We start from the raw sequence: 19842 nt of genomic DNA on the forward strand, positions 1-19842 counted from the left end.
ATTGTTCATAATTTTTCCCTGTTGACAAAGAGAGCTCTGTCAGAAATGTAACTCTGTTTACCAACGACTTCAGTAGCAATTATGAAGTAGCCTTCCAATTTTCTTTTTGGAAACACTGATTAGGAAATATATTTGCAGATTATTACTTTTGAAAATATTATCGAAGGATTTACTTAATGAATTCTGTAATAATTGATGTTACAACATGAAACTAGGCAGTAAACTGGAAAAAGATGGTGAGCACACATTCTTTTTTTTTTTTTTTAGTTTGTAAATATTTTCTTTCAGGTTTTTTTTTAAAAAAAACAATTTTAATGAACATTTACAGAGATTTTGGGTTTCCACAGTCTATTTATTAAAGAATATGCAATGTTTCACCACTGCTTAGTGGAGCCAGATCAGTCTTTTTTATCGGATTTATGAATGGAAGAAATGGAATGTCATGATGTTCTCTGGATTCCTTTGGTCTGAGTCTAAGGAGACTAGACACTAGACTAATGCTGGGGTCCCTATGTGTTACTTTGCATAAGATGTGAACTTTATCAAGGCTTAAATAAATCACATATCATTTCCCCCACAGAACACTGAAAGATGTTTGTTCCAAGATCTCTCAAAATCAAGAGGAGTGCTGATGAGGACAGCAAAGAGTGTGTGACTAAGAAAACAAAATCACAGTCAGGAGACCCTGAGCTGGGCGAAGGCAGAGAGATTCCAGTTGATACTTTGGCTACAGATGAAGCTGCAACACCCCACGAGTCCAGCCTGGAGCCAGGCCTTTTCCCTGCCCCAACTGATGAATTGTGTGAGCAGGCCGCAAAGGATGGTGATCTCTTCGAGGAGCCAGTGAAGTCATTTTCCAAAGCCCAACGCTGGGCAGAGCCTGGCGAGCCTGTCTGTATTGTCTGTGGTCGTTATGGAGAGTATATCTGTGATAAGACAGATGAAGATGTGTGTAGCTTGGAGTGTAAAGCGAGACATCTTCTACAGGTGAAGGAAAAGGAAGACCAAGGAGAGCTCAGCAGCCTCCAAAAAGCTGATTCTGAGCCAGAATCTTCCCTTGGTGCTTTTTATGACTACAGAGAGCACCCCTTTATTTTGAACCTTCAGGAGGACCAGATTGAACATCTTAAACAGCAGCTAGGAATTGTAGTTCAAGGCCAGGAAGTCCCAAGGCCCATTATTGAGTTTGAACATTGCCGTTTCCCTGAGGCTTTGAACCGTAACTTGAAGCAGTCAGGCTATGAAGTTCCAACCCCCATCCAAATGCAGATGATTCCTGTTGGACTTCTGGGAAGGGACATTCTGGCCAGTGCCGATACTGGCTCAGGAAAAACGGCTGCCTTTCTTCTTCCTGTTATCATTCGAGCTTTATTTGCGGTAAGTTAAAGTTCACGTGTATTAGTGGTCTTATTGTTCGTGTCGTTGTTAGGTGCTGTAGAATCGACTACAACTCATAGCGACCATATAATCAAAAGATGTGGGCACTCTTCTATCCTACGCCTTTCTCACACTTCCCGACACACAAGAGCCCATTGCAGCAGTTACCGTGTCAGTACACCTGGCTGAAGGTCTTCCTCTCCTTCACTGACCCTCCACCTTTTAGTAGTCTTCTTTTTGTGTACTTGTGTGTGTACTGGCCCATAGCTGACCATCCAGCAGGTTTTCAGAGGCAGCTAATTGCATGGGAGGAGATTGCCCATCCTCCTCTGGAGCAGCTGGTGCTTTGAACTTCGGGTCTTCAGGATTGCAACACAGCTTCTTGCCACTAGGCCACCAGAGCTCCCTTCAGTAGTCTTAGACTCATGAAATGTACCACTGGAGTGAATGTCATCCTTCCCTAAGGAGTCCTGTTGGTGCAACAGTTAAACGCTTAGATGCTAATCCAAAAGTTGGCAGTTCAAACCCATCCAGCTGCTCTCCAGAAGATGACCTAGTGGTCTCCCGTGGACAAACAAAAGACCCTGTGGGGCAGTTAAGCAGTCACATGAGGTAACTATAATTCATGATGACACCTGATGATGATAGTCTTAACTTTGTTATAAACCCAAATGAAATATTCAGAACTTAAGAAATTTTATATTGAACCAAAGAGCTCTAGATGGAAAGTCTGACAAAATTGCTTTCCTTATGAAATATTATATTCTAGTATCTATTAAAAGAGTGAGCTGATGGGGTTGGAGAGAACCCACCTGACCAGATAGGGTGTAGTTTTTGCCTCAGTTTAGTTGCCTTTCATTTTGTATTTTGAAGACATGAGCTGATTTATACCAAAATAGGAACACTGTTAAACAGTTGCAAAAGACAGCCTTAAATTTTATTTTTGGTTCATCTTAAAATGCTACCTTACTTTGTCTGTTAGTTGATCATATAGAAAGCACTTTAGTTTATACACAATAATAATGTTTGTTAGTTCAACAAACATTGTGAGTAATTAGTACTTGCCAAGTACTGGTGACCTCAGATTTGGCAAGGAGGAAAATAAATGGAAAATATGTGACATAGAGAAAAAAAAGGATAAAAACTAAAGAGTAGTAGAAAATGATGTTAGGGAAAACACAAAAAAGTACTAGGTGGCCAAACTTGGTTAAAACTTACTGGAGGAACATGATAGAGTGAAGAAGAACAGTATTTATCAGTTAGTTGTATAAGAAAGTAGTGATTCCCATGAGTAAGGAGAACAGAAACACTAGGGAGATATTACCACTTAGAGCAATTGTTGATTGCCGTTGAGTCAAGTATGGCTCATAATGACCCTATGGACAAAAGACCTGAAGCCTTTCTGTAACTATTGTCATTTCTCAAAGTTCATAGATTTTCCAGAGGCATGTTGTGTAGGAAGTGGATTAGTCATTCATAAAACCAAAACCCATTACACTCCAGTCAATTCTGACTTATGGTGCTCCTTCAATGAGTTTCTAAGCCTGCGAATCTTTATGGGAGAAGACAGTACATCTTTCTCTCAAGACTGGTGGGTTCAAATCACTCAATTGGCAGCCCAATAGGTAAGTCACTATACCAGCAAGGATCCTTATTCAATACTGAAAGGACAGCATATGCCCAAAGACAAAGTGTAGAAGGCTAAAGGATTAGAAGAGAAAAAAAGAATGGAGATAGAAAACAGGGAAGAAGTGGGATTACAACCGATGACATGAACGATAATAAATATGAATTGTTGACTGCAAAACAATCTGCTGTGTAAACCTTCACTTATTTCATGATAAAAAAAGAAACTGGGAAGTGAACCTACAAGACAGCTGAGAGGAGGGAAGCAAAGATGGCGTGTCAAACATTAACCAGATCTCCTGGTGACTGACAAGTTTTCTGTTCAGAGGAGGCCTGGGAGCACACCCTCCATTAATGTAGACACCTCATAGAAGGGGCTGTTTCTCACTGCAGTTATGATCTTTCATTATGTTCTGTATAAAAATACGATCTTTTAACAGTTTTGGGGAGAAAAATCTGCAGTGAGCAAAAAGCCCAAGAACTTGTCTCAGATTCATCTGGGCTGAAAAGAATAAAGGGAGTTCTTGTGGCGATTTAGTTCATGGATCAGCAGGAATTAATTCCTTGTGCTTTTTATACTGATTTTTCATATCTCTGCAGGAAAAAACTCCTGTTGCACTTATTCTGACACCAACAAGAGAGCTCGCCATTCAGATAGAGAAGCAAGCAAAAGAGCTGATGAGTGGCCTGCCTCGCATGAAGACAGTGCTGCTCGTAGGGGGCTTGCCCTTACCCCCTCAGCTGTATCGGTTGCGACAACATGTTAAGGTAAGTACCATTTGAGAGCATGCTCTTTGAAAAGTTCTGTACTGGACACATGTGCAGGAATGAATTGTTTTTCCACCTTGAGTGACTTTTGAGTATGATTTTCAGCAGTCTTTACATTCTTGCCTCCAAATTATTAATTTTTTAAAAGTTTGTTTTACGTAGAAGAGCAAAGGAGCACAATTATTGAGTTCCTGTGGTAAGCCAAATACTGCTGGGGGTTTTCACATGCTTTTTTCCAATTAATCATCACGTTGGCTCTTGAAGGTGGCTTGCTGTATTTACCTTGTCTCAGTAAGATGAGATTTATCAAGCATCATTCCATAGCTAATAAGTGATAGTTGCTACGACTGAAACTAATTATGTCACAAGAGTCCACAATTAAGGTTGTATAGTGGCGTGTACTTGGGGCGGTGGGAGGGGTACAGGGGGATTGTATATCAAAGAAAGAATTTTTCTTTTACTTTTCAAAGAGAGGAGCAAACTGGGACTGGGGGTGCAGCGGGGGAGGACTGGGCAGGGAGAAAAGTGCAACAATGAATGAATGGAAATCCAAAATCTCTGTAACTGTTCATTAAAATTATTAAAATCTAAAAAAAAAAGACTGAAACTAATTTACCTTGCTTCGCTCCTTTGAGGACGTAATCGAGGGATTTGAGCTGGTCATTATACACCTACTGGGATAGAGCTACTGTAGTAACCTGCCACTTGTATGGTTCCTTATAGGAATATTTTGAAGACAACTTGAGATGTAGTTGGCAGATTTAAAACATATGGAACATAATACTGAGAAATTACAGATTCATAGATCGGCAATTTCACTGTGGCCTTCTAATACATAAAAGAGGTTAAATAAAATGAGTTTTATTAATGAAAAGAGGTTAAGTTCAGCAACATATACTTTTAAAGTAAACAAAAACATTTATCTTGGGCATCAGATTTGAAATTGTGATAATTAATTGTAACTGCATCTTCCTATAAGCTTCTGCATTAAATTTCACTGCACAGAATAGAGAACAGTATGATCCACATGGGTAAGGAGCTATAATTCTGATGCAGTAGTTTGTAAATAACAAAAAAAAAGCAAAAAATCTTCAGTCTAAGATTAAAAAAATAAGGATAACATGTATGAGCACTGTGTTTTATATGATTTTTTAAACAGTGTCAAAGAAATATTACAAGTACAGCATAGACAATTTTCCTTTTGAAATAGGTTCCTCACTTGATGCTCACTCATCACCCTCATGTACTTTCTATGTGGTTCTTGGAAAGGAAGATGTTATTCTGTGTAACCACAATACAATTACAGAATCAGGACATCAACCTTCATACATTGGAATAACATTGATATCTCCAGAGACCCTTCAAGTTGTGCTAATTTGTTCATCCACCTCTTTTTTCTTTTAATAGCACCAGGATCCAGTTGAGAATTGTCCTTTGTGTTATCATGTCTCATTTTCTTCAATCTGGAATAGTTCTTCCTCAGTCTTTCCCTTTTTCCTATGATCCTAACACGTTGGAAGGTTCCATGTTTTTCCTTTGATTCTGACATTTTTGAGGATTACCCAACACTGTATTTAGAAGAACAATTCCTTAGTTGATTAGCATCAAGCTATCTGTCTCTTGACAAGAATACCACAGAAACGATGTTTTGTTCTTTTTGTTGCATCCTTTTTGGGTAACACAATTCCACTTTCCTCTCTATTAGTGATACTAGCTATAAAGTAACTGCAGAATTTTATGTTTTCCACTCCTTTGTAGTTAGTGGTTTTTTGAGGGAGGCACTTTGTGACTATAAATGTCCTGTTCTCTACCAAACTCTTTTTCTCTCCCTTTGCTTCTTTCATCTGTGTACCTCTCTGCCTGCTTATCTGTCTGTGTCAGTATTGATTGACACTTAGTTTACTGTTTTATTCAGGGGTTACGGTGCTAACTGTTGTTTATTTTAATACTCAGTTGTCCTATGTCTGGCCACTTGGAGCCCAGGCACATTGGTTTCTGTGTCCTTTTTAGCGTATCCCAATCATTCTTTAAGTAGTTTGTAACTTTCCTGGCTCATCTTGTTCTCTACCCGAGTCTAAGAAGTCCTGATTTCTTTTACTAGAGATTGGTGTTTAGAAATAAAGATCTGGTCTCAGGGTGTGCTAATTGTTCTTGGGCTGTTGCTGTTTCCAGAACATCTAAGCAGACAGAGACAGGGAATGTGTGCATGTTTGTGTAGTTTTATATGTATGTTGATTGGAGACCATGAGAATAAATGGATACTTCCAGTTTTAATTCACATTAACAACATTCATTTTAGCTTTTCTAGTTTCATATTTGTAACTTCCTTCTCTAACAGTGAGAAACCTAATCGTTGTTGTTGTTGTGTACCATAGAGTCAGAACCGACCCATCGCTGACCTTCTGGCAGGTTTTCAGAAGCAGTTAATCCCATGGGAGGAGATTGCACATCCTGCTTTCGTGAAGCTGCTGGTGGCCTCAAACCACATGCCTTCAGGATTGCAACTCAGCTTCTTGCGCCTAGGCCGCCAGAGCTCCTTATGCCACTCATGAATAATTGTATAAAAGGTTGCTAATCTTTTATATATATTGATCAATTCCCCTAAATAGAACCCATCTCTCATCACTACCATAGTGATGCTCTCCTCCCTGTACTCTATCAGCTCTCCCTCGATGGTCCTACCTCACCCATCAGCACCCCATAACTCAAAGTTTCTTTTCTGTGGAGACTTCCCGTCAACTTGCTGCCACTTCCCCTCCTTACACTAGGACGGGCTCCCTCATAGATACCCTGTCAGAAAAAAGAACTAGACATCTGTCTGCTCAGCAAAACTATCTTGGAAGAGCAAGGGCTAAATAAAGACATTTTCAGATGAACAGAACTGGGAGAATTTGTTATCAGTGGAGCATCTCAGGGGAGTTCTAAACTTAAGATTCTGCAGAGAAAGGAGATGATTCCAGAAGGGTATGTGTGGGAGAGGAAAAAAAAATGGAGAGCATTGAATATAAACATATGGGCAAACCTAAGCTAACATTTGTGGAATAAAGCAGTAATACTAATCAATAATTTGAGGGGTTAAAAGTGTAGATAGGCGTTAAGCACTGGCCAGTAGTAATGTATACACAACAAGGAGATGTGCCCGACTTAAGGTATTTGTTCTTGATTGTTCTAGGGGGAAAAAAGAAAATGTTGATTAGCTTTAGACTATAAAAGATGCTTGTTAGAATTCAAGGAGAAACAGTGAAAGAATGAGAAGGGGCCAAGTATTAATAGCTTTCAGATCAGACTGTTGCCAGGGAGCCGGTTCAGACGCACAGTGCTCTGTATGACACAGAACTGCCCGGTAGGGTTTCTGAGACTGTAGGTATGGAAGCCGACTCCTTCATCTTCTCTCATGGAGTGGCTAGTGAATTTGAATCTCTGGCCTTTACAGACCAGCTGAGGGGAAAAGAAGGGAATATAAAGGCTAGCTCAATTAAAAATTAATTTGCAGAAGTCTATAGTATTTATGAAAGGAGCCCTAGTGATGTGGTTCATAACTTGTCAGGTTGCCAGCAGAAAATTCTGCAAATGACTCCACTGGGCACTCTCTGGGAGAAGGATGGGCAGGCTCCTGTGCAGATTAGCCTTGGAAACCCAACAGGATTACATTCTTTGTCTTACACTCTTTTATGTTGCCATCAAGTTGATTCTGACAAATAGTTGGCCCTCTAGTCAGTTTGCAAGGCTGTAAGATAGACTTGACTCAGTGGCAGTGAGCTTGGAGGGACCAGCCCTTAGAGAAGGATATCATGTTTGGAAGGATGGAGGGATAGCACAGGAGAAGAGCCTGGATGAGATAGATTGACACAATAACTGGAATAATGAGAGCAGATGTGTCAGAGACAGTGGGATTAGCTCAGGATAGAGCAAGATTCAGAGCTTTTGCGCATAGGGTTGCTTTGAGTTGTAGTCGACTTGATGGCACATAACAATAACAAAATCCTAATCTTGTGGCTCCAGATCCATATAACCCTAAGGTTTATAATTTCCAGTGATGCTATCATCCTTTCCGTCTGTGTTTGAAAAGTGGAAGATAATTTATAACTCGGAGCTCTGGTAGCCTACTGGCTAGAAGCTGCACTGCAATCCCAAAGGCTTGCAGTTTGAGGTCACCAGCTTCTCCAAGGGATGGGCAGTCTCCTCCCCTGTGATTAACTGCCTCTGAAAACTCGCTGGAGGGTCAGCTATGCATTGGTTTCTGACTCAACAGTACACAACAACAACAACAACAGTCCTCTGTCAGGTGCTGTCTCATTGAATCCCTTTAGTAATTACTGTGGATGAGAAAACAGACATCATTAAATGCTAGCGCTAAATGTCTTACCTAGGCTGATTTGACTGAAGATCTCTTACTACTACTTCAGTTATTAAATGGTAAAACCTCTTAATTTAAAGATGAAATAATAGGTTCAACGAGATTAACAAATTTACACTTGTTCATAGTAGCTAGCTGGTGGTCAGACTGCCTGCAAGGTTTCTCTTGTTCTGGTCCCTGCAGAGTTCTGAAGCCTCCTCACTCCTCACCACAGGCATGACCACAGGTCACCCCACTTCAGAAGCTTCCTAAGTGTTACCCCTCTGCCTGGACTGCTTCTCACCCACCTCATTCCCATCAGCCCTTGAGATTTTAGCTTACGTATTAGGTATGTCAGAATAGATCTGTTCCATAGAGTTTTCAAGGCTTTTGGATACAGATCTCCAGGCCTTTATTCCAAGGTTCCTTTGGGTAGGTTGAAACGGCAACCTTGAAATTCTGCAAGTCGTCAGGCACTTGCCAAACAGATAAGCCAAAACCTGTTACCTTCAAATATTTCCAGTTATTAGAGACCTTTGTGACAGGATAGCAATATCTCAGAGTTTCCAAGGCTGTAATTCTCCCACAGAGTTGCTGGTGTCCCATGGACCCTTTTGGTTAAAGCCCAAACAGTTTAGCCACTGCACTACTGGGCCCCTTAACTTTTGATGTTTTTGTATACTATAGAGTGGGAACAAAGCCATAGCTGACCCTCCAGTGGGTTTTCAGAGATAGTAAATCACTTGGGAGGAAATTTCCCCATGGAGCAGCTTGTGGCTTTGGACCATGGGCCTGTGCACTGGTAGTGCAGTTAACTCCCTTAACCTTTGATAGAGGGAGTCTTGTCCTTACTACAACAGCAGGAAGGCTTATTACAGCTGCAGGTGAAGGCAAGCCTGCTTACCTGGTAGTGGTTGACAGAGGGGAAATTTTACCTTATGACCTGAAGATATCCCGCTGAAATCAGCACCCACTGCGAGTGAATTCAGATGAAGGTGGAAGTCTAAGAAAGGTGAAGAGGGTTTGAAACTGGGAGAATTACACAAGCTTGCCAGCAGTATTGAAGGCCCAGGTAAAGTGAACCCCTGCAAAACAAGGCTATTTCAGCTCAAAGGAGCCTTCCATTGGGTTTCCAAGACTAGACGTCTTTATAGCTGGGGACAGCCCATATTTCTCCTGCAGAGCACCTGGAGGACTCCAGCTGTCAGCCTAACATATAACGCACTGTACTGCCAGAGCTCCTTCAGCTGAAGCTGGTGGCCGTGAATTTCTGGAGATGCCGGTACAGTAATTTTATTCCAGCTGAATTGATCTGACCAGATGTGGTAGGAGAAATTGACATTCATGCAAATCATTTGGCTTTTGCTAGCCAGGTGGAAAAGATGGGAAGGTGCGTTAAGTGACTGAATGAATGGGTCACAGCATTTTTGGGTTAAAATGGGAGTGAGATAAGGTTGGAAGGTCACAAACAAAGCACAAGGAAGGTGAGGACCCAATATTTTGAAGTTCTGAATCTTTTGGTTAGTAGTTGAACATGTAACCACTATACTACTGGGGCGCTGCTGGGGCTGGGTTGGTCCTTCAGCACTGAGTTCTTAACTGCATACTAGACTTACCTCATGAGCATGTATTTGTGTTGTCTTTTCTGTTATGTAATGATCAGGAATTGTATTTTACTTTATTGTTGAATTTCACATGTTAAACTCAATATCTGGTACATAGTAAATAAGTATGAAGTATTATGTATTTATATATATATATTTGTGGGAGAAGGATGGGCAGTCTCCTCCCATGTGATTAACTGCCTCTGAAAATCCTCCAGGGTCAGCTATGGTCTGTTCCGACTCTACTGTACAAAAGCAACAGCAACATATGTACTTAGAAATAGAGTAATAATATTATCTAATTTCTGGTCTTTAAAAAAAAATTTTTTTTCTCTTTCACACAGGTTATCATAGCAACCCCTGGGCGACTTCTGGATATAATAAAACAGAGCTCTGTAGAACTCTGCAATATAAACATTGTAGTAGTAGATGAAGTAAGTAGTAGTGTTTAAAAAACATTGATTATATAATTGTGGAAAAATATATAATAGTTAAATATTTCAATTGTGTATTCAGATATTTTCTTTCCCAAAGGAAAAGAAAAACTCAGATTTATTTATTTGTTAAATCTCAGTGATAGTTCCAAATTTGGATTCTGTGTTACATTGGGTTTCTGAGGCTGTAAGTCTTTACGGGAGTGGACTACCCATCTTTTCTCCCCCAGAGCGGCTGCTGGATTTGAACTGTTAAACTATGCTACAGCCACTAAACCAAACCTACTACCATCACGTTGGATCTGACTCAGAGACCTTCCATCAAGTTTTCAAGGCAGTAAATCTTTACAGAAGAAGACTGCCCATCTCTCTCTATTGTGAGAAAGCTAGAAGCCCAATGTGTCATGCACTTCTGCCAGCAGGGCCTCTCCTCATTAACAGAACACTCAAAATCAGTGGATTCTGTATTTTTAAGGAGCTCTTGTGGCCTAGTGATAATGAGTTGCCCTGTCAACGCAGAAGCATGCGCTTGGTTCAAATCCATGAGCTCTATGGGAGAATGATAGGCAGTCTTCTCTGGTATAATTGATAGCTTCTGATAACCCGGTGGAGGGTCAGCTATGGGTCGATTCATAACAACAGCAACAACACTGTATTCTTCTTAAGATTTGAAACATTTGATATTTCGAATTATTTCCTTTTTTCTTTTTAGATTTTTCCACTGAGTAATTTCTATGCATTTTGTTTGTGACCTTGGTTGCCTTTCCCATTACATATCAGCCCTTCTCAAATTTCTGTGTTGTGGGTTCGCGTTTCTGTTTGCTTCTTTTTCCTGCACATTCCTGCCCAGAAAACAGTCTCTATTTTATATGTTTATATTCAAATAGATAGACTAAAAGTAATAAAAATAGAAATGTTGTTATTTGGGAGCTCTGACGGCTTCATGGTAAGGAATTTTTCTGCTGACGCCAAGGCACATGGTTTGACTCCACCAGCTGCTCTGTGGGAGAAGGATGGGTAATATGGTACCTGCTGAAGGGTCAGCTGTGGGTTGGTTCCAGCTTGAACTTACACAGCAAGAGTAACAATGTTAATTTTAAGATACAACCAGCATACCAAACCTACTGCCACCAGATTGGTTCCATCGCATAGCCACCCTCCAGCAGGTTTCAGGGGCTGTAAATCTTTGCAGTAGTAGGCATATCCCATCATACTCCTGCGAGATGGCTGGTGGGTTTGAACTGCTGATCTTTTGGTTAGCAACCCAACATATAATACACTAGGCCACTAATGTTCTTAATACAAGCATGTTTGATGGGTAGTGCTTAGTTGAAACTGACTCATATGTGACTCTCGAGCAAGTTTTCAGAGGCAGTAGATGGCACAGGAAAAGATTGTCCATCTTTCTCCTGGGGAGCAGCTGGTATTCAAACTGTATGCCTTATGTTTGACAGTATAAGTGCTTACCACGAAGCCACTGGAGCTCCCCTAATACAAACATCATTGATTTATAATATATGTGATTGTTTAAACAAACTTTAAAAAGAGCAGCTGAATTTTCCCCCTGAGCCCCTGTTTGTTGACTTCTGGTATAGGCATAAGTAACATAAAACTGTCTATGATATGCTAACTAGATAAAACAAACAAGGGTGGGAGGAGAAATGAGAGAATAAACTTATGGGTGCTTCAAAAAATGACTTCTCAGAAGTAAGATGATTTGACATGGGCCTCAAGAATTGAGAAAGGGTTTTGAAAACTAGGGTCTGCATCAAGTATTCCAGCTAAAGAGACTAATAATGTAAAGTGAGAAGGAAAATCAAAATTCTGTGAATAGCGAAGGCAGAAAAGAGACATGCCAGCTTGAGACGGTCTTGAGAAATAATAGGAAGTAAAGCGGAGTAGTCAGGGTGGGGTGAAATTATAGAGTGCCTTGTACAGGAGACAGAAGAATTTGGGTTTGATGTGGCAGGCAATGAGGCTTTTTAAATTATTGAGTTAGGGTGTAGCATGCTGAAAGTGGTGGTTTCAGAATGTAAATTCTGCTGCTCTTGCAAGAGAAATTAAAGAAGAAAGAATCAGACAGAGTAGCCGGCAATCCACGTAAAAGATAGGAAGGGGCAGAGGCAGGGTGGAGGCAGTTAGTATCAAGGAGAGGCAGTTGCATCTGAGAATCACTGAAAGAAATAATTAGCGAGTCTTATGAATAGGAGAGAAGAAGGAGAGGAAAGCTTAGAGGTGACACCATAAATTATATTCAATAGTTGTGCCTTTCATTTTTTTTTTTTTAAGCAGGCAAAGGACTGGATCTTGGTAATATTTGAGTTTGATTTTAGACATGTTGGTCATGTCATGGGCTGTCACAAAGAAAATTTTTGTTAGATAGGGGATGTGTGTCAGACCTGTGAGATGTAGTGGCTTCTCTAAGGGAGGAAGCTTAGTAGAGAGAAATGAGCAGAGACAGATCAGGACTAGGGCTGAGGGAGGACCTGGAGTATAAAGATGAGTCAGTAAGTAGTTTGAGAGATCAGAGAGGAACTGGAAATTAATATCCCTGAAGAATAGGGAAGATACTGTTTCAAGAAGGGGGATGAGGCCACAAAAGTCCTTGAGAAGAGGGGAAGGGAAAAAATGTAAAACAGATAATTTGGAATAAGAAGAATCTCATCTGCCACTTTTGAGGGTTTGGTCATCCCAGTCTCTGCTCTCCTACTCCAGGCATCTGCTCGTCCTTCTTTGAATACTTAATTCCTCCATGAAACCTTCCTACAGGCTTCCAGCCCACTTTTGTCCTGCTCTGTTGAGCCCTTTATAGACGTCATTGTTTGTGTCATATTGGGTTAGTTCACCTCTGTATCCCTGAAATCGAGCATAGTGTTTTTCCCAAGTCAGTGATTATAGTAGATGACCCTACCTCTCACTTGGAAATCTGCATTAGGAGGCTTGGTGGCAGGGTGATGAAATAACTGGAAGTTAGAGGTGCAAAACCACCAGCCATTCTCTGGAAGAAAAAGGTACTAATCTGCTTCTGTAAAATTTACAGCTTGAGAATCCCTGTAGGGCAATTCTGCTCTGTCCTCTAGTGTTGCTGTGAGCCGGCATCAACTCTACAACTATGGGTTTTACATGTGTTTTGTTTGGCTCTGAGCTGGGGCCCAGGAATCCTTTAAGCTCATTCTCTGTGATTCTTATCTTAAAGAAAGATTGGTACATACAGACTAAAATTAAAAAGTGCCTAATGTAATTAGTTTCTTGTTGAGTGCTATGAATTCATGAATGTATGTTTATCAAATGCATTTTTAGAATTTCTTTTTTTTTAATGGTCAGTAGATGTTAGTTCTTGGAAGGAGGAGCGGCATCCACTTCCATAATAGCTTGCCTCTGGAAACCCTATGAACCTGGAGAGAGGATGAAGCGTTGAGGACTCTCCTTCATAGGGTTGCTATGAGTTGCATGCAACTCGAAGGCACTTATAACGACAACAACAGATGTTAGTTCTGGGGAAACAGTGCAAAGTGAGGTAGGGGAACACTGTGTCTCATGGAGCTGTGGCACATATACACAAGGTAATACGGTGGGTATGGGAGGATTAGCTTGATTCTCAGGGGAGTGTTTTCTGAGCATGTGACTTTATGCTGAAGTGATTGAGGAAGACCTAGTCATAAGAAGGTCCATCCGGAGGGAAGATTGTTCAGATAAGATAGACAGGTAGACTAATGCACTGCTGGCCACAAGAACGCACCTCTGAATGAATCTGCCGGCTGCTCTGTGGGAGGAAGGTGGACAGTCTCCTCCCTTTCACTTTATAGCCTCCAAAAACCTGCTGGAGGGTCAGCTCTGAGTTGGTCCTGACAGCAGTGACATGACAGTGTGAGATGGTTTGTGTAACTCGTGGTGACCATGTGAACGACAAATCTGAACCTTGCCCTATCCCGCCTCTTCCTCACTCTGGCATGCCGGAGCCCATTCAAGATGTCAGTCCGTCTTGTTTAGGGTCCAAGCATGAGGTATTTATGGACAGACAGGAAGGTGGTGTGACAGGTTTGGGAAGGGTATGAGGGCCGGAGTGGTTAAGAGGTAAAGTCAGCGGTAGTCAAGGATGAGAACTTGGAGGATACTTAAGTCATGATAAGGAGATAGATTTTATTGTAAGTATGGTAGGAATCCACTGGAGAATTTAAGCAAAATAGTAGCAAGATCTAATTTGTTGTAGTGTAGAAAGAGCTATCCGGCTGCTTGTGGAGAAAAGAGTATGGCGTGGGCTGGAGGGACAGATTTCTAAACATACTTGGGAGACTGAAAGTAGGTGAGGCTGTGGTGATGTCTGCAGTGTGGGATAATGGAAGTTTAGTTCTTCAAACTTGTATCTGCCAAGTTTTAGAAATGCATTGCATCTATTATTAGAAAAAGTAATATCTTTAAATAAAAAAAGATTTGAGGCAGGGAGGAATAAACTGAAGCCCAGTAATTAGCTGTTGGATTTGACAGCTGGGAAGTTGTTGATGGCCTGAAGCCGAGCTGAGTGACTGAAATAAGGTGAGAGAAGTAGAAACTAGTGGATCCAAGAGCCAGGACTGAGAGTAGAGGGATGGAGACAGCATGCTCAGGCTGCTCGTTCAGGAAGCCCGAGTGAAAAGGGAAGCTAAGAAATTGATTTCTAATGACCAGTAGTAGCAAGAGCTGGCCGTCCACTGAGATGCTCCCTGCTTTCATTATGGAAAAGGAGAGGAAGAATGTTTGGAAGACACACAATGTGTCTGTATATTTTCTAGGTCTCACAATGAATTAAAATGTCTGAACCTGGTGTGCTCTTCTAAGTATATACGCTTTACCTCATCCATCCACATATCTATCTTCTGAAGTAAACTCATTAAAAACTCATTGCTGTTGAGTCAGTTCTGACTTCTAGTAGCAGGACCGAAGTAGTAGTGGCTCATAGTAGAACTGCCCCATAAGGTTTCCAAGGAAGTAATCTTTCAGGAAACTGACTACTACATCTTTCTTCTATGGAACAACTAGTGGTTTTGAACTGCTGACCTTTGGGTTAGCAGTTGAGTGCTATGTTCCCCAGGACTCCTGATGTAGAAACCAATAATCCCTAATACATGATTTTTCATTTATTTGATTTTCAGGTTACAGAAGACTGTACTTATGAATTATCCTTTTTTTGTACACTGTTACAATGCATAATTTGCAGATGGCATCATATCTGTTAGTTGACATAGAATGCTTCCAGCTCCCAAAGACAAAGATTGGATTTATAAAAATACTGGTAATAAAAACCAGTCAAGGAATGCAGCCTTCAGTATGGATTGCATCTCAGTGTCAAGAAAACAAAGATTCTTACCACTGAACCTATAGGCAACATCATGATGGATGGAGAGAGATTGAAACTGTCATCAGCTTAATCTTGCTTGGATCCACAATTAACACCCGTGATACCAGCAGTCAGGAAATAAGGAGATGCATTGCACTGGGAAAATCTGCAGTTAGGTAGCTCTCCAATTTATTGAGGGACATTTATGTCAGTTTGAGGACTAAAGTGCATCTGATTCAGGCCGTAGTCTTTCTTAATCATTTGCTATGCATCTTAGAGCTGGACAGTGGATAGAGATGACAGAAAAAGTAGTGATGCCTTTGAGCTGTGGTGTTGGAAGAGAGCACTGAAGATACCATGGGCGGCCAAGAGAACAAACAGATATGTCTTGGAGATGGTGCAGCCAGAGTGCTCTTTGGAGGCAGGAAGGATGAGGCTTCATCTCACACACTTTGGGCATTTTGCTGGGAGGGGCTATACCTCGGAGAAGGACATGATGGAAGCGTGGAGGGTCAGCGAGAGAGAAAACCCTAAACCAGGTGGATTGGCATGATGACTTCCACAGTGGACTCTGTGTGTCGGGAAGTGTGAGGATGGTACAGGATAGAACAGGGTTCAGATCTTTTGTTCATACACAATGCGACAGCACCATACAATCATAACAGCAATTATTTAACATGTTTTTTTTTTCAAAAAAAGAATGATTCATCAACTTAAGTCTGTTAGACAGTCATTTCATGGGAACTTCAGAATATTTTTTAAAACCAAAATATCTCTCAGCTGTCAAGTTGGAACCAACTCATAGTTGACCCTCCAGTGGGTTTTCAGAGGCCATAAATTGCACAGGAGGAAATAGCATCTGGTGGGTTTGAATTCTGGGTCCACCTTTGGGTTGACAGCATAACTCCCTAGTGATTGCGCCGCCAGAGCTCCCCGAGCTTAGTGTTCCAATATGTATACCATAATTAATTTATCAAATAACTGACGATTAGGATCTGTGTGGTTTTAGGCTACTATTAAAGCTATAGTGAACTAAGTGTGCCCTGTTAGTGTAGTGATTAACCCCTCAGCCATCAGTCGAGAGGTTCCAGTCCACCAGCTGCTGTACAGGAGGATGATTTCCATAAATATTTACAGCCAGGGGAACCCTTAGGGAAAAGTCTGTGCTGACCTGAGAGGTCTCTGAATCTGAATCCACTTAGTGACTGGATTTTTTTGGTTTATAGTGAAAATCTTTGCATAATTGTTGTCACCATACATATCTTGTATATAAATTATTATATATATATATATGTCTTGTCATTTGTCTTGACATTTTTTCTTTTGACATTCTATTTTCCTATGAAAATATTTTTATTCTTTTCATGCTCTTAATTATATCAGGATTTCCTAGAATGGTTCTGGGTCTTAATGCCAATCAATACTAACTTTCAGATGGTTTTCTTTTAGGCTGATACCATGTTAAAGATGGGCTTTCAACAACAGGTGCTTGACATTCTGGAAAACATTCCTGATGACTGTCAGACCATTTTGGTTTCAGCCACAATTCCAGCTAGCATGGAGCAACTAGCAAGTCAGCTTCTGCATAATACTGTGAGAATTACCACAGGGGAAGAGAACCTGCCGTGTCCCAATGTACGCCAGATTATTTTATGGGTAGAAGAGCCATCCAAAAAGAAAAAACTGTTTGAGATCTTAAATGTGAGTAAAGCAGTCACTCCCATTTTACGGACCTTAATGTAATTTTCCAACAGCTCTTAATGTAATGCTTCTTAGGTGTGACTTTGGAAGTATTTAAGAAATTGATTTACCTAGCACAAAATTCTGTGAGAATCAAGTGAATCTTTTTCTTCTTTTTTGCTTTTGGTGAAAATAATAAAAGCTGTCATTTAAATACAGGTTGATTTTTTTTCTTTTCCTTATTATAAAAAGACATTTATATATAAAGATTATGTGTTAAGAAGTCTTTATTATTTTAACCATTCCCAGTAGGTTTTATATGTAAGCTTCAGAGAAGGAAATCAAGGTCTCTTAAAACTTTGTGCATAAGAAAGAGAATTTTTCAACTGTAGCCCACTTAGAAGGTATTTACTAAATGAGCAATGTGTGGATAGCATAGTTATTCTAATATATGATATATAGATGTGTGATATTTATGAGGTATAAACATATTGTATACTCTATAGACGTATGATATATGTAGTTTTTTACTTTTTGAATAATTTTTAATTTATATTGGTTTTACTTAAAATACATTAATTATTTTTATATCATTAAAAAATGCTACAGAATGTGAAGGCAAGTAGACAGGCTTTTGTTTGTGCATTTTAAAAAGAATCCTCTTTTTAACAGAATATGCTTCTCCTCTCTAATATTTCGAAACCTACTGATAAGCTATTCCTTGGAGAAGGATATGATGCTGGGAAGGGTGGAGGGTCTGTGAAGGAGAGACAGACCCTTAACCAGGTGGATTGACACGGTGACTGCTGTAATGGACTCTTGTGTGTCAGGAAGTGTGAGGATGGCACAGAATAGAACAGGGTTAGGATCTTTTGTTCATAGGGTCCCTGTGAGTTGTACTCGACTCGACGGCACCTGACAACAACAACTGTTAAACAGGGAGCTCTAGAAGCTTAGTGGTAAAGAATTGCACTGCCAGTCCAAAGGCACACATTTAGAATCTACAAGCTTCTCTTATGGGAGAAAGACAGGCAGTCTCCCATGCGATGTAGAAAAACCTGCTGGAGGGTCAGCTATGAGTCATTTCTGATTCGATGGTGCATTATCGCAACATCATTGATAAGCAGCCTGCTCTAAATGCTTTCAGAAAAACTTTCAATTGTAAATAATGTTATAGGAAACTGTTAAAAATGTGTTTTTCATTTTTCTCAGGATAAGAAACTCTTTAAGCCTCCAGTGTTGGTATTTGTGGACTGCAGGTTGGGAGCTGATCTGCTGAGTGAGGCAGTTCAGAAAGTCACAGGCCTACAGAGTATATCGATGCATTCAGAGAAGCCACAGATAGAGAGGAAGAACATATTGAAGGTTTGACACTCAATAGTCTATGTGCTTTTCTTCCCCATAAACCTGTTTTACCCTATTTCAAACATCACCATCTTGCCAGGTGTTTTTATTTCTTTTTTTAAAATTTAAATAAAGTTTTAATTTTCGGGTTTACTTACAAAGTTTGTATACATAGTTTTCCACACCAGATCCCATTTCTTTACCCATTCCTCCCTCCACCCATCAAATTGTGCGACTCTGTGATTAACCCTCCCACCCCCCAACCCTACCCATCCTCACCCATTCTCACCCCTCTGCTCCCACCCTCTCCCCGTGGATCTTCATACATGGTCTACAAATAGTTGCCTATACAGTATTTGTCCTTATGGGACTGAGTTCATTCACTTAGCATAATACTCTCCAGTCCCTCCCAAGTTAGATAGTGATTTACAAAATCATTACTCCTGCGTGCTGTGTAGTAGTCTATTGTTACCAGCTGTTTTTAAAAGCACACTGTGTTTTAATAAATCTAAGCATTTCAGGCAGGCATTGACTATGAAGTTAATTGTTCCTTTTGCTTAGGCTTCTGTGTCTTGGGAGCAACCAGCTTTGTTCTCTAAGGAGTCTGTACTAAATAGATCACAAATTCAGATTCCACCATTTCTGAAATCAGGTCAGTTTGGATTGGGACAAAACAGTAGTTTTACCTTTGGAAAAGTTTGCTTTGTTAAATTATTAAAGTACAATTAATGAAGGTTGGGAAGAACTTGAAAGTCTCTGGGTGGCACAAACAACTAAACCCTTAACTATTAACCAAAAGTTTGGTGGTATGAACCCACTCAGAGGCACCTCAGATGAGAGGCCTGGTTCTCTGCTCCCCAAAGATGATAGCCTTAAAAACTCTGATGCTTTCGTAGAGCTCATTTCTACCCTCAAACATACGGTGTTGCTGTCATTAACTGATTACTTACTGACAATTTGTAATGAGAGTGGGGAAGCTTAGTTTACATATGCTTTTCAAGTGTATGATGGTCTTTCCTTACTGAAGATAACTACAATACTGAAATAAACATTTTCCACAGATAAGATAGCTAAGTGCAACCACATGAAATAAAGTCTTCATGATAAATGTTGAATTTTTTTTTTTGTTTTTGGAAAGGGATTGCTTGAAGGAGACTATGATGTGGTAGTAAGCACAGGAGTCCTGGGACGAGGCCTGGATTTGATCAATGTCAAGCTAGTTGTCAACTTCGACATGCCTTCTAGTATGGATGAGTATGTGCATCAGGTAAAGAGATTTTTTTTTTTATATCGCCATGTTTTTGTCCAGGGGATTTTTTTAATAAGATGGACTCAACATAATATTAAGTAAAAAACTAT

At 40.3% G+C, this 19842-nt stretch overlaps 1 protein-coding gene across 1 annotated transcript in view; it reads left to right on the top strand.

The window, feature by feature from the left end:
• Window positions 1–591: 591 nt before the first annotated feature.
• The window catches only part of DDX59 (DEAD (Asp-Glu-Ala-Asp) box polypeptide 59), a 25057-nt gene continuing 5806 nt past the window's right edge, over window positions 592–19842 (top strand). The window contains exons 1-6 of the mRNA XM_006892092.1: window positions 592–1377; window positions 3604–3771; window positions 10056–10145; window positions 16909–17160; window positions 18352–18504; window positions 19622–19750. Coding sequence (XP_006892154.1) covers window positions 592–1377; window positions 3604–3771; window positions 10056–10145; window positions 16909–17160; window positions 18352–18504; window positions 19622–19750 — 1578 coding nt within the window. The remainder of the gene's footprint in view (window positions 1378–3603; window positions 3772–10055; window positions 10146–16908; window positions 17161–18351; window positions 18505–19621; window positions 19751–19842) is intronic.

This window comes from Elephantulus edwardii, unplaced genomic scaffold, assembly GCF_000299155.1.
Source record: "Elephantulus edwardii isolate Elephantulus edwardi_28Jun2011 unplaced genomic scaffold, EleEdw1.0 scaffold00110, whole genome shotgun sequence".
NCBI classification, from domain to species: Eukaryota; Metazoa; Chordata; class Mammalia; order Macroscelidea; family Macroscelididae; genus Elephantulus; species Elephantulus edwardii.